The sequence below is a fragment of the Hemicordylus capensis genome, chromosome 3, assembly GCF_027244095.1.
Source record: "Hemicordylus capensis ecotype Gifberg chromosome 3, rHemCap1.1.pri, whole genome shotgun sequence".
NCBI lineage: Eukaryota > Metazoa > Chordata > Lepidosauria > Squamata > Cordylidae > Hemicordylus > Hemicordylus capensis.
In genome coordinates, this window is record NC_069659.1 from 346,663,586 (window position 1) to 346,678,665 (window position 15,080).

Here is a 15,080-nt window from a genome sequence, read left to right on the forward strand (position 1 = left end):
CAGCTTCCACTTTATTCTTGTGGGAGGGGAATGAGTTTCTAGTGGTCATGGCTTTGGAGAAAACGTGGACACGTAGGAATTCATTCAGATATTATCATGGCCAGCTCTCTCTTCTACACCAGTCTATGCCTAGGAGAGGCTATTTTAAGAACCAAAGAACAGCCCTGCTGGATCAGGCCCAAGGCTCATCCAGTCCAGCATCCTGTTTCACACAGTGGCCCACCAGATGCCTCTGGGAGGCCCACAAGCAAGAGGTGAGGGTATGCCCCTTCTCTTGCTGTTGCTCCCCTGCACCTGGTGGTGCAGTGGTAAAACTGCCGCCCTGTAACCAGAAGGTTACAAGTTCAATCCTGACCAGGAGCTCAAGGTTGACTCAGCCTTCCATCCTTCCGAGGTCAGTAAAATGAGTACCCAGAATGTTGGGGGGCAATATGCTGAATCATTGTAAACCGCTTAGAGAGCTTCCAGCTATAGAGCGGTATATAAATGTAAGTGCTATTGCTATTGCTATTGCTATTCAGAGGCATCTTGCCTCTGAGGCTGGAGGTAGCCTATAGCCACCACACTAGTAGCCATTGATAGACCTGTCCTCCATGAAATTGTCTAAATAAGAACATAACTGAAAGCCAATTTTGAAAGCCATCCAACTTGTCTGCGGACTTGAAGGTCCTTTGAAACTTCTGGGGATGCAGAACATAGCTAGGATGTTGTGGGTGTTTGTGTATATTAAATAATAACCAAGTGCACATGCTTCTTGACAGATGGATCACCAGGAGCAGGTGACAATTGTGCTCCAGCTCACATTACAAGAAGCTCCTTTTGTCTGAGTAAACAACTGGGGACAAGCAGAGCTTTTTGTACTAGCTTTATGTCTTTTGTTTTCAAGTTACTGCTGTTTATCAGTTACTAACAAAATGACCTCTCATTACGATGCAAAAGGTGTATACACTGTCGGAAGATAAACACTTACTAAACACATTTTCTAGGAAGTCCCAGTTCACCGGGGAACTGCTTCTGAGCAAGCTTGCTTACCATCGGATTAAATGTTTTGATTCCATGAATATTACATAAATATTATCCAAGAACTTTATGGCTAGTGTAAACTGGACTCCACAAGGAAATAATTAAAATGAAACAAAATATGGACATACCTTATAGGCTTAATTACCCTGGGTTTTTTTTTTAAAGGCTGCAAATCTCAGTACTATTGCTAAGAGATAAGTCCCACTGAACTTATCAGCAAAAATGTTTCGTATCACGCAGTAAAGAGGTTCTCACATACCTGCCCTGGCCATCCTCTCCAACTTTGTGCACTCCCTTTGGAAATTGTAGTAGGACTTCATTTCTCCCTCTGTTATTCGGACGATGGAGAAAGGAGGGTTTTCACTCACATGTTTCCTGCATCTCTTGCACCAAGAAGCCATTGAACATGCCAAGCCAGCTCTGGCTCTGAGACATACGCCCCCTTACTATGCTTCCCTGCCGGTAGCTTGCTTTTACTCATACTAGCTTTAAAATCCCTGCCGATGACTTATCCAGCTTAAGTTCGTTCAAGGTCGTCGTAATGTGCAGAAATCTCCCCATGGCCATTGGTCGAGACCTTTATAGGCTTATTGACTGCACTTGCTTCCTCTCATTTGCTTTTAATATCAGTTTCATTTACTTTCTTATTGATGGAAGGGAAAGAAAGAGACAAAGAACTGTTCTAGCCTGGAATGGCTTCCTTATCTCTCATTATCTCTGTGGGAAACCGGTGGCGCTTGTCTAGGTGTCAACATGCACCTAGACAAATCTCTCTGGGCAACCTCCAAAGGGACAGTGCTGACCTTAACCTTGCACAATTTCTGCACAAAACACACTAGCTGCATTCAAATGTAAACAAAACCGGAGGTCCCTTCACCTCCAGTTTCGCTAACCGTACATCCGAATGCGGGGAACCACAGTAAAGAAAAAATTGGACCTACGGTTTCCCTCCCCAAATGCTATTTGTCACCTTTGGTTATCTCATTGTTTTGTGGCCACCACATCCGGTTTGGTGGTGCTAGCATTCCATCCAAACGCTGGTACTTCTGTTAGCCTTCTCCGTAGCTGGCGGAAGCTCCTCCCTTGCTCTGGCTGCTATTGGCTGTGCAGGCTGTCCTTCATAAAAGAAGGAAGCCCGCACAGCCAGCTCCCCCACCTCTCTGCAGTCTCACTGACTGCAGAGAGGATGCTCTCCAAAACATCAGAATGCAGGCAGGAGAATGGGGGGTGGAGGTGGACCATGGGTCAGTTGGACCTGCTGTTTCATATTATGTCTGAAGGTGGCCACCTTTTCTCAAGAACACCTAATGCATTTCGAATTTGTATACAAATCAGCATTCTGTCACACATTAGTGTGACCAAGGGACAGAACCCCTGGTTGGGACTGCACAGATGAAGAGGCAGAGCTTTGCAGAGGGGCTCAGGCTTGATTCTCAATGGCTCAGGTTACCAAGATGGGGCACTCCATCCCATTTTATCCTCATAGCAACACTGAAAGGTTGGAAATGAAGTTCAAGGCTAAGCAGGGACTTGAACTCAATTCTTGGAAGTCTAAAGCAGAGGCGCTCTTACCCCTGGACTTCGGGGCCACAGTCCAGGGCCTCCACACTCCCTGGGGGCCCTCAAATCCTCTTTAATTTGTCCTGGGTGATGTAGTTGTGGTGTCACGCCATGGGCCTGCACTGCGCTGGGAGGTCGAGTGCGATTGTGACCTGCGCTGGGTTCTTTAGGGACAGAAGGGGCAGTGGGGAAAGTGTTACGTTGTGTGTTGAAATGTTTCTGCTAATGCTTATTTGCATAAATATACCTGTTTTACATTCTTGTGAGTTCAGTTGCTGTTTGTGCCCTCAAAAACCCACATGTTAAAATAATGCGTGTGTCACGGTGTGTGTGTGTAGTAGAAGGAGGATGCTGAACTTGTGGGAGGAGGGGCCTCCAGTGTGTGTGTGTGGGGGGGGGGCTCCGAAGGCCTTTAGGTCCAGGCTCTAAAATTACCTAGGTGCACCTCTGGTCTAAGGCCAAATAACCTAACCACTACACCATACTGCCTCTACTCTATTATAGTATTTGTGACTGTGTATTTATAAAGCATATGTGACTGTAAGGCCATGGTATATGATGGGTGAGAGAGAGAGAAAGGTAGGCAGGATTTCATGGCACACATTCCAACCACAATATATGACAAGCATTTCAGGAGGATTTCCATAAGCTGAAATCCTTTCCCCCAGGCAATCCTGATGCTTCTGCTTTTAACCCATATTACCTCTGATCCCTCAGGGTATTGTGATCCTCCCCCTGCTTATTTTTGACTCCACCATTCCAGATAAAAGCAAGCATATGGGCTGATTGGTTTTGTTGCGCATTGAGAAATAGGGATTTCAGATACAGATGGCACCCCCCCCCCAACTGATAAGGTTCGTGGGGCATTTTCTGTATGGAGCATATCTGGTCTATAGAATGCAGAAGGATCGGGTGGTGGAGTGCTTGGTTGGTAGGACAGACGACACCCCATCAGATGGCCGTAGGGGAGAGGCTGTTTCTGAATGCTCCTTGTGTAAAACACTCCTTGCAACCTGTAAACCAGCAGTCAAAGGCTGCACTGGACAATTTCTCCCCAATATGCTGGTTTCTATTTGCACACAGGGTTGTTTTTTTTAAAAAACATGGTGAGCAAAGGTGGACCTTCCACAAGGCAAGGTGAGGTGGCCACCCCTGGCAGCAAATTATTCGGCGTGGGAAGATGCCCCTTCCTGCCCTCCATCACCTTTCCTGCCTTCTCCTTCCTCCTTCCACCATGCAAGCAGCTCTGTCTCCACCTCCTCCTCCTCCTCCTCTTTACTGCCTCCACCTGCCCTGGCATATGACACGTGTACCCTCCTCCACCTTCTCTGCTTCTTCCCTCGAATGCTGCTGGGCTGATTATGAATTCTGCTTCTTTCCCCTTTTCATAATCAGCCTAATGGTGCATGAGGGATGAGGTGGAGGATGGTGCAACAGTGGCAACATCTATTGTCGCCACAAAGGAGGAGGCGACAGAGTTGAGGGAGTTTGTGTGCAGATTGCTGCTGCTGCTTGAGCGGGGAGCAGGGGTGCAGCTATAATTGAGCAAAGGGGTTCAAAGAACCCGGGCCCCCAGCTCCTGAAGGCCCTCTAGCTCCACCACTCTCTATTTTCTTCATGATCTCCCTCACTCTGGGGGGCCACCAGACGTCAAATAACATGGGCCCCCTCTCCCCTAGCTATGCCCCTTGCGGGGAGGTAAGGGGAGAGGAGGGTGCACATGTGGGGAGACATTTGGCATCTTGTCTCAGGTGCAGAGAGATCTTGGGCCATTACTGGTGATGAAGGAACACTTCAAGTAATCATTCTGCCACGTGTGTGGATCCAACTTTACACTGGTACTGTGATAACTTCATGGGATACTAGTTAATGTTTAAGTCAATGGAAGATGCTAGTTTAAGCCTTTACCAGTGCAAATGCATGTCTACTGCATAGTGTACCAGCTATGCATAGAGTACTGCATAGTCCACCAGCATAGCGTAGTGGTTAGAGTGTTGGACTATGACTGGGAAGACCTGAGTTCGAATCCCCATTCTTCCATGAAACTCACTGGGTGACTCTGGGCCAGCCATGTATCTCTCAGCCTAACCTACTTCACAGGGTTGTTGTGAGGATAAACATAACCATGTACACCACTCTGAGCTCCATGGAGGAAAAGCGGGATATAAATGTAAAAATAAAATTAATTAATTAAAAATACTCAGAAGTAAGCCTCACTGAGTTCAATGGTTGAAGGAGAGACCCACCAGCTCTGATCAATTGGTTCCTGTTTTTAAAAGAAAGTAAAAACCTTTTTTTTTTTTTGGTCAGGATTTGGAGCTGTAAGTTGTTGCCTTGAGAATTACTGCTCTCTCCTGATTTTCAGTTATTGCTGCGTTAGCTTCATGTATTTTAAATTGGATGCTATTGGTTTAATGAACACATTAGTTGCTGCTTTGCGAAATCCATAGTTTTAAAAAAAACAGTTTGAAAATAAATCAATAGTAAATAAAAGCTACTACTACTAGGTCTTCGAGAGCTGGGGGAAGAGTTTCTCTATATGATTTTCAAGAGAAGTACATTCTAATTTTTGTTTACAAAGGGCTGGAAATAGACCCTTGGTCTGTTAGGTCTCAGAACCTCTAGGGGGTTAAAGGAAGATAATCTGTACTTGCTTGTATACAGTATTGTTTCCCAAACCTGCTTACATATGTGTTTTATCTGGGAATAAATAACCCTGCACACATCTTTGCTCTGTCATAAACACTCTGGAGGGCTTGTGGGGAGATCCCACTCCTGCCCCAGGCACAGCTCTCCTTCTGCAATAAAATAGGAATATTAGTGATCCTTTTTGCAGAGGGTTGTAGAAGTAAGCAGGATAAGTTCTTAACTTACCCCTTACTCACTGATTCTCTCCTGCAAATGCCCTCTGACTGTTTTTGACTTTACCCTCCAGTCAGTCTCAGAAACTGGAAGAAACCCAGCTGTGGGTGAGAATGGAATGAGTCGGTACTTGGTAGCTCAGTGGAAGAGCATCTGTCTTACATGCAGAAGGTCAAAGGTTCAACTCCCTTCCTTGCCGCTTCTCCAGGTAGGGCTGGGAAAGAATCCTGAATTGTCCTAGAGAGCTGCTGCTTGCGCCAGCCAGTAGGGATGGTTCTGAGCTAGACGGACAAAACGGTTAAACATATAGAAGAAAAGGCCTTGCAGAAGGAGAACCAGCATGGTTCCTGCAAGGGCAGGTCTTGCCTCACTAACCTTTTGGAGTTCTCTGAGAGCGTCAACAGGCATGTGGATAAAAGTGATCCGGTTGACATAGTATACCTTGGGGCTATTCCTATGACCAACAAAAATCGGGCTAGGAGAGCCTAGCTCAATTTTTGTTGATCGTGTAAACCACCGGGCTCGCAGGCTCGTGTTTTACCAGCGGGTAACCCGCTCAAGTAGTCCTCCCCTTAGCCCGGGTTTGCGGAGCGAGCGCTCTGCAAACCCGGGCTATCTGATCGTGAGTAGCCATGGCGCGGCTCCGCGCCACAGCTACTCGTGAGTAGACCCCCAGAGGGGAGGCGAAAAGCCACCTCCCGGCTCCGGGGGTGTCCTTGGTATGCCCTGCAAGCTTGCGCAGGGCATACTGGGGCTTCCGGGGGGCACACGGCCACCAAGCTCCCCAGCCCCCACCAACTCCATCATGGAGCTGGCAATTGTATGGGCGGCCAATCCAGCTGCCCAGGGCTCCCTCCCCTCTCACCGCCCCAAACCGGGTCTCACGGATCATGAGACCCAGCTCCTTGACTTCCAAAAAGCTTTTGACAAAGTTCCCCACCAAAGGCTCTTAAGTTAATAGCAGTCATGGGATAAGGGGAACAGGTTCATGTGTGAATTGGTTACTAATTGAAGGACAGGAAACAGATAGTAAGAATAAATTTGTAGTTTTCACAATGGAGGTAGGTGTGGGGTCCCCCAGGGACCAGTGCTCTTTAACTTGTTCATAAATGATCAAGAAGCTGGGGTAAGCAGTGAAGTGGCCAGATTTGCAGATGACACTAAACTATTTAGGGTAGCCAAATCCACAACAGATTGTGAGGAGCTCCAAAAAGAGCTCTCCAAACTGGGGGAGTGACAAAATGGCAACTGCGGTTAAATGTAACCAAGTTTAAAGTGATGCACATTGGGGCCAAAAAACTCAACTTCACATATACGCTGATGGGATCTGAGCTGTCGGTGACTGACCAGGAGAGAGATCTTGGGGTCGTGGTGGACAGCTCATTGAAAGTGCCATCTCAGTGCATGGCAACTGTTTAAAAAAGGCTAATTCTCTGCTAGGGATCATTAGGAAGGGGACTGAAAATAAAACTGCTAATATTATAAAGCCCTTATACAAATCTATGGTGCAGCCACATCTGGAGTACTACATACAGCTTTGGCTACCTTAATACTGAAGATACTTAAGAAGGACATTGTAGAACTGGAAACGGTGCAGAAGAGGACAACCAAAATCATCAGGGGCCTGGAGCACCTTCCTTATGAGGCTAGGCTACAGCATCTGGGGCTCTTTACCTTGGAAATGAGGCGACTAAGGGGAGACATGATCGAAGTGTATAAAATTATGCATGGAGTGGAGAGGGTGGACAGAGAGAAATTTCTCCCCCTTTCTCACAACACTAGAACCAGGGGTCACCCCATGAAACTGAAGGTTGGAAAATTTAGGACCGACAAGAAGAAGTACTTTTTCACACAGCACATAATTAATCTGTGGAATTCTTTGCCATGGGATGTGGTGATGTCCATCAGCTTGGATGGCTTTAAAAGGGGCTTAGACAAATTTCATGGAGGACAGGTCTATCAGTGGCTACTAATTTGATGGCTGTGAGCCCTCTCCAGCCTCAGAGGCATGATGCCTCTCAATACCAGTTGCAGGGGAGCAACAGCAGGAGAGGGGGCATGCACATACCTCTGGCCTGTGGGCTGCTCAGAGGCATCTGGTGGGCCCCTGTGTGAAACAGGATGCTAGACTAGACAGGCTTTGTGCCTGATCCAGCAGGGCTGTTCTTATGTTCTTATGACTAATGGAGGCTATTCCCATGATCAGGCAAAATCAGGCTAGGGGAGCCTAGCCCGATTTCACCTGACCGTGAGAACCACCGGGCTCGCAGGCGAGCCCGGTGGCCTCCAAGTGGTTAACCTGCTTAAGTAACCCTCCCCAAAGCCCAGGTTAGCGGAGCACGCACTCTGCTAACCCGGGCTCTACGATCGTGAGTTGCTGCAGCGCAGCATGAGTAGATCCCCAACCAGGAGGCTTAAATGCAGCCTCCCAGCTCAGGGGTCTCTCCAGCATGCCCTCCGTGCTTGCGCAGGGCATGCTGGAGCTTTTGGGGGGCACATGGCCCCCGATCCCCCCAGCCCCCGCCAGCTCCGTAACGGAGCCAGCAGCTGTGTGGGCGGCCGGTTTGGCTGCCCAGAACAGACTGACTACTTGTATGCGGGGAGAGTGGGCTAAGCTCCTTCTCCCCGCTAAGCCTCCGGAGGCGGGTCTCCTTCATCATGAGACCCGCCTCATGGTCTGACACAGTAATAAGGCAGCTTCTATTTTTCCTATAACCGCAGGAAAGTATTTGAATAGGCGAATCAGCAGGTACATGGAGGGTTAAGCAGTCCACTCCCATTCACCAGTCCTCCCCTCCACCCCTGCATTCACATTAGCAGCAGATACGTTTTTAGGAAACCTGTATTTGCTAGTATAATGATGTGTAGGTCTGCCCTTAGAAACATGAACTGTTGAGCCTGCAAATGCAGGAGAATCTAGGCATGAAAGAACGAGAGCTTAAGCACTAAGCCATTGTCATGGAGGGTGAAGTGACACGTGGCACAGTGGTCAGAAACAGCAGCCAAGGAATCTTCCTCTTTTGTTTGGGTGAAACAGAGGCTCTTTTTCTTAGGCTGTACTAATATTATCGGTTTTTAATTTGCATGGTTTTGGTGGATGTGTATCCTGAAACTGCTTAGACAGTGCAAATAGTCACCTTTTCCTCACTCCTAATTGGCACAATGGTTTCTCCTAGCTGCTTTGTCACATGGATGGTCCCACCCAATCAGGGATCACATAATGATCCATAAACTATGACACAGTTATTCTGATTTGGATGCATAAAGATATCACAGAGGGTAGTGGAGAAAGTCTGTTATGGTCTCAACCAGCTATTCATATTTTTTAAAAAAATTTAAAAAATCCTTTATGTATATGTATATGTATATGTATATGTATCTCTCTCTCTCTCTCTCTCTCTCTCTCTCTCTCTCTGAAGAAAAAAAACAGGTCTGTCCTGCTCCTGTCCCTTTAACAGAGATTTGGCATGGCTAAAACAGCAGGTGTAGCTTTTCATAACACCTGCTAATTGCTGCAGATCAAACTGCTGTTAAAGCCGCAGTTATAGAGGCCTAGTCAAAAGCTGGCAATCCAAGTCTTCTGCCTAAGAGACTCACATGACATGCAGTTGTTTGAGTTGCTTCTTCTGTGGCTGTAAGCTGGCTAGGGAGGAGGCTGTCTGAGCATGGCTAGAGTGCCACTGAATCCCACTGAGTCCCTATCCACCAGCCCCATAATTCTAGGATCTAAGATGGACCTTGGTATCCAGAGTGCAGATCTCCTCTAATCAATTCTTCCACCAAGACCTCTTTATACCATCCGTCAGATGTTACAAATTAAAACAAAACCGGTTTCAATGTTAATACACCATCCTCAGTAGCTTACACAAACCAAATGTATCACCAGTGCTTAAATTCCTTTCTCAGAAGGTAAGCAGTAGGTGAAGATCTGCATAGCATCACCAGCTTATCAATTTCTCCCCTAATTATTTGAGGAGTTCTCCCCGGTCATTTTACTGAACTCCCCCCAAAACACATTTCACTTCCCAAAAGTGCCTTTCTTCTCACCCAAAGAACTGAAGTGAGTAGTTGTTCCTCAAGCTTTCCCCCTCCCTCCACTCTTGTTGGCATCTTAATTTCCTGGAGTGTGCGTCTATGGAACCCTTCCAGCCAAAGCTGCTGGAATTAACTTTACGGAACTGCTTTCTGACTCAACAGCATATGTCAGGCTCCAAAATAGCATTAGCCTGGTTTACTTAATGAGATTCTATCACTGGCAAGACATAGCAGTTCTGCTCACCTTTAATGATAAGAATACAAGATCAACACTTCCATTAACGGATGCCACTATTACTACCACTGAATGCGGCATCAAGTGCTTGGAGCTGGAGATCTGTGTAACACTTCCTAGGGGTATGCCCCATTAGACTTAGGGGTGCTTACTTCCCAGGGGGGACATGCATAGGATCAGAGTGCCAGGCTACTATTCTATGGCTGTTACAAATATTTATATTTATATATTGCTTATCAACAAGAGCTTCAGCTGATTCGACAGTTGTGCCCATTCCTTGAAGAGGATGACCTCAAAACAGTGGTGCATCAGCTGGTAACCTCCCGGCTCGACTACTGCAATGCACTCTCCGTGCAGCTGCCTTTGTACGTAGTTCGGAAACTTCAGTTAGATTAGAATGCAGCAGCCAGAGACCATAAAGAGAGACCATATTATGCCTGTTTTGAAACAGTTACACTGGCTGCCAATATGTTTCCGGGCAAAACATGAAGTGCTGGTTATTACCTTTAAAGCCCTGAACGAGTTTCCATATTCTGGCTCCCCAAATCCGGGCACCCTAATTTGCATATTATTTAAATTGGTTTGCATATGATTTGCACGTTATGCAAATTAACAGGCACATTTTTCTAGTTGGCTTGTATTTGCTCTGGATATCTACCAACAATAGTTGGGGAAAATATCTTTGCCTGACTATTCTTGACATATTAATCTGGCTCTCAGTTTCCTGGTGCGACACACAGTCCTGTGGAGGAAAGAGGCCAAGAGTGTGCGTCCCTGCTGCCCTCGCACCTTCCCTCTCTCCTCCAGACCCCGGTGCAACAGCAGGAGAAGTGCCACCAAGGCTGCTGCCAGGAGAGCGTGTGACCCTGCGCCCGGGAGATCTCAGCTAGAAAAGCCGCTCATCGAGAGGCTGGGAGCATCACACACACAGACCCACGTAGCCGGGCAATAACTGACACGGCAAGTCGCACCGTTTCTGGTAGAGCGAGTCCTGAGCAGTTCAAAGCCCCCAAAGAGTAGGCATGCATAGAATCCTTAAAGCCAGTCCTTAAATACGACGATACACATCCAGAAGGCAGGCAGTGGTTTACATAAAAAGCAAGCTATCCTCTCAACTGCCTGATAAGAGATTCCCTGCTGATAACAAAACAAAGGCAACATTCCTCAGGAGATTACTGTACTGAAAGCCACACAGCACACAGAAGCAGCTGGGCAGAGATTTTTCAGGCTGCTCCTTTTGCTCCACCAGTAAAATCTGGGCAAACCCCATGGCACATTTGAAATCAGGGTAAAATATGGGTGAATTCAGCAGCCGGGGAGAGGAGCCAGGATTTGGGGGCTACCTGAAATTCCGGGTGACATGACAACCTTATGAACAGCTTAGGTTCAGGTTACCTTAGAGAGCGCCTTCTTCTGCATGATCCCCACCGCATGTTAAGGTCATCAGAGGAGGTTTGTCTCCAGTTACCACCAGCACGTCTGGTGGCGACTCAGAGACGGGCCTTCTCTGCAGCTGTTCCTAGGCTGTGGAATGCACTCCCTGCAGAAATCCATAATCGGAGTTCATTGCTGGCCTTCAGGAGGGCCCTTAAAGGCCTGGCCTTCCAGGGTTTCTAAATTGTTGTAAATGTTTTTAATCTGCTGTGACCTGGTTTTCCAGGGTTTTTAAACTGCATAGAATGTTTTAATTGTTAATTGTTTTATGGTGCTTTATAGTCTCTGTTTTTAACTGTTAATTGATTTGAGGACAGGGGACCATCTTATTTATTTATTGCTTCTTTTTCTATGTAAACCGCATTGAGAACTTTGGTAGAAGGGCAGTATATAAAATTTATAGTAGCAGATAGACCACTCAGCTAGATGGACCAATGGTCCGACTCAGTATAAGGCAGCTTTCTATATGTGTAATTCAGCTCAACAACTGCAGAATTTGCTTCTGTGTTGGGGAGGCAGCACTTTAATTGTTTGCTTCCACTTTGCAGCCAGAGGAGCTGCTCTTTTGTTTTTTTAAATTATATTTTGGATTATCTCAATTGCAGTAATTAAAGAAAAATAAAAAATAAAAAGGGGAAAAAAGAATCAGAAACTGCACTGGCTCCAAAGATTAAAGGAGTAATTAAAGAACAGGGAAGGACCAAGTAAAGGCCTATTCAATAATGCGGGGGGGGGGCAAATGAAAAGAAACATGTAATGAAAGGACTGGTAGCTGAGAAGCATAGCCACATAATGGCGCAGCGGGAAAATGACTTGGCTAGCAAGCCAGAGGTTGCTGGTTCGAATCCCCGCTGGTATAAACCCCTATATTGGGCAGCTGCAATATATGAAGATGCTGAAAGGCATCATCTCATACTGTGAGGGAGGAGGCAATGGTAAATCCCTCCTGTCTTCTACCAAAGACTACCACAGGACTCGACGGCACACTTTAGCTGAGAAGCAGAAGACACATTTTAAAAGAAAAGGGCAAGGATGATAGAGCACTACGGGTTTAGGTCCTACTATTGTGGCAGCAGCCTGGAGTTCGGCTACCGCAAAGTTCAAATAATTAGAGTTTGATCCAGCAACTTACATTTCCTAAAAGTTACATTACACTTCAGTTTCCAGTGTTTATGTAACTGAAGAGAATCTCAAGCAAGATGCTCTGGTCTCATGCAGCAACAAAGTTTATCTTACAAGGAACTGCGGTTTATATCTCATCTCCTGCAATGCTTATCTTGCTTATCTCTCCTGCAAATAACAATTAGGAACACAGGGATGAAATTTACTGTACTACTGTAGATGAAACTGCCCCAAACACAAAACGATTTATAAAACAATGGGAAAGACTAGTAATTTAGACTTGGTCAGTCTCTTAAACTTATTGGAATGTAGAGTAATTTATCATATGCCTCCTGTGAGCTTGCAATGACAAACAATAATTGAAGCCATTTTTCTCATATAACCTTTTCTCTCCACCTTAGGTTTTTATATGTAACTTCTGCATCTTGTTGTCAGCTCTTGTGTAGCCACACTGGTATTGAATCACTTCATGGAGAGCTGGTCTTGTGGTAGCAAGCATGACTTGTCCCCTTAGTTAAGCAGGGTCCACTCTGGTTGCATATGAATGGGAGACTAGACGTGTGAGCACTGTAAGATATTCCTCTCAGGGGATGGAGCCGCTCTGGGAAGAGCAGAAAGTTCCACGTTCCCTCCCTGGCTTCTCCAAGACAGGTCTGAAAGAGATCTGTGCCTGCAACCTAGGTGCTAAATGGCTTAGTTAATATCCTACATGCATCACTGAGGGAGGGGAGGGTGCCTCCTTTTCTGAAGGAGGCAATGGTTAGACCACTCTTAAAGAAGCCTTCCCTGGACACCTTAGCGATGGATAGTTACAGGCCAATCTTCAATCACCCTTGGTTGAGTAAGGTGATTGAGAGGGTGGTGGCCGACCAGCACCAGACAGTCTTGGAGGAAACTGATTATCTAGACCCATTTCAAACTGGCTTTATTGCTGGCTATGGAATGGGGTTGAGACAGCCTTGGTCGGCCTGATGGATGACCTTTACCGGAGAATCGACAGAGGGAGTGTGCCTCTGCTGGTTCTTCTGGATCTCTCGGCAGCGTTTGATACCATCGACCATGGTATTCTTCTCAATCACCTGGGGGAGTTGGGGATAGGAGACAGTGCTTTGCAGTGGTTCTGCTCCTATATCTCGGGTAGATTCCAGATGGTGGAGCTTGGTGACAGTTGCTCCTCAAAATGGGAGCTGTTATATGGAGTCCCTCAGGGCTCCACTCTGTCACCAATGCTTTTTAATATCTACATGAAACTGCTGGGTGAGGTCATCAAGAGATTTGGTGCTGCATGTTATTAGTATGCTGATGACACCCAAATCTACTTCTCCTTTTCATCTTCAGGAAATGGCACTCATTCTCTAAATTCCTGCCTACAGGCAGTAATGGGCTGGACGTGGGAGAACAAATTGAAGCTGAATCCAAGCAAGATGGAAGTGCTCATTGTGGGGGCTCAGAATCTGAGGGGTGTGTTAGATCTTCCTGTGCTGGATGGAGTTACACTCCCCCAGAAGGAGCAGGTGCACAGCCTGGGAGTACTCCTGGATCCAGGCCTCAGGCTGCTATCCCAGGTGGAGGCCTTGGCCAGGAGTGCTTTCTATCAGCTTCGGCTGATTCTGCACTCATTCCTTGAAGAGGATGACCTCAAAACAGTGGTGTATCAGCTGGGTAACTTCCCGGCTTGGCTATTGCAACTCACTCTACGTGGGGCTGCCTTCCTGTGCTGAATGGGGTTACACTCCCCCAGAAGGAGCAGGTGCGCAGCCTGGGAGTACTCCTGGATCCAGGCCTCAGGCTGCTATCTCAGGTGGAGGCCTTGGCCAGGAGTGCTTTCTATCAGCTTCGGCTGATTCTGCACTCATTCCTTGAAGAGGATGACCTCAAAACAGTGGTCATCAGCTGGTAACCTCCCGGCTTGGCTATTGCAACTCGCTCTACGTGGGGCTGCCTTTGTACGTAGTCCGGAAACTTCAGTTAGTTCAGAATGCGACAGCCAGATTGGTCTCTGGGGCAACCTGGAGAGACCATATTTTGCCTGTTTTGAAACAGTTACACTGGCTGCCAGTATGTTTCCAGGCAAAATACAAAGTGCTGGTTATTAGCTTTAAAGCCCTGAATGGCTTGGGTCCGAGTTATCTTAGAGAGCGCCTTCTTCTACATGATCCCCACTGCACATTATGGTCATCTGAGGAGGTCCGTCTCCAGTTACCACCGGTTCGTCTGGTGGCGACTCAGAGGCGGGCCTTCTCTGTAGCTGCTCCTGGGCTGTGGAATGCACTCCTGGCAGAAATGCATAATTTGAGATCATTACTGTCTGTCAGGAGAGCCCTTTGGCCTGGCCTTCCAGGGTTTTTAATTAGTTTTAACTGTTTTAATGCTGTAACCTGCTTTTCAGGGTTTTTTTATTGTTCTGATTGTTTAATTGTTTTTCATGATGTTTTAATTGTGAATTGATGTTTTATATTGTTTATATTTCTCTTTTAACTGTTATTGGTTTTAATGGTTTTGTTTTTAATTGTAAATCGCCCTGAGCCATTTTGGAAGGGCAGTATAAAAACCGAATAAATAAATAAATAATAACCTTGGAGAAGCTGCTGCCAGTCTGTTTAGACAATACTGAGCTAGATGGACCGATGGTCTGACTCAGTATATGGCAGCTTCCTATGTCTCTATGTTCCTACTTTAGAAATGAAAAAGCTTCAGTAGCCTTAAATGTGTAGGAGGTATCATCTTTGTAATCCTTGGAAAGGGATATTTACAGTCCTCCTTTTTTGTTCCTTGGGGAGGTTTTTGATTAGCAAAGGCGCAAATCTGG

General features: G+C 46.5%; 1 protein-coding gene across 14 annotated transcripts in view; it reads right to left on the reverse strand.

The window, feature by feature from the left end:
• MCF2L2 (MCF.2 cell line derived transforming sequence-like 2) overlaps nucleotides 1-15,080 on the reverse strand; it is a 440,334-nt gene that overhangs the window by 403,119 nt on the left and 22,135 nt on the right. Inside the window, exon 1 of one of the 14 annotated variants that reach the window (XM_053304948.1) lies at nucleotides 1,283-1,332. The exons of the other annotated variants lie outside the window; for them this stretch is intronic. Within the exon in view, the coding sequence (XP_053160923.1) occupies nucleotides 1,283-1,295 (13 nt within the window). The 5' untranslated portion in view covers nucleotides 1,296-1,332. Of the gene's footprint in view, nucleotides 1-1,282; nucleotides 1,333-15,080 lie in introns of those variants that run through there. 14 annotated transcript variants of the gene reach the window in all.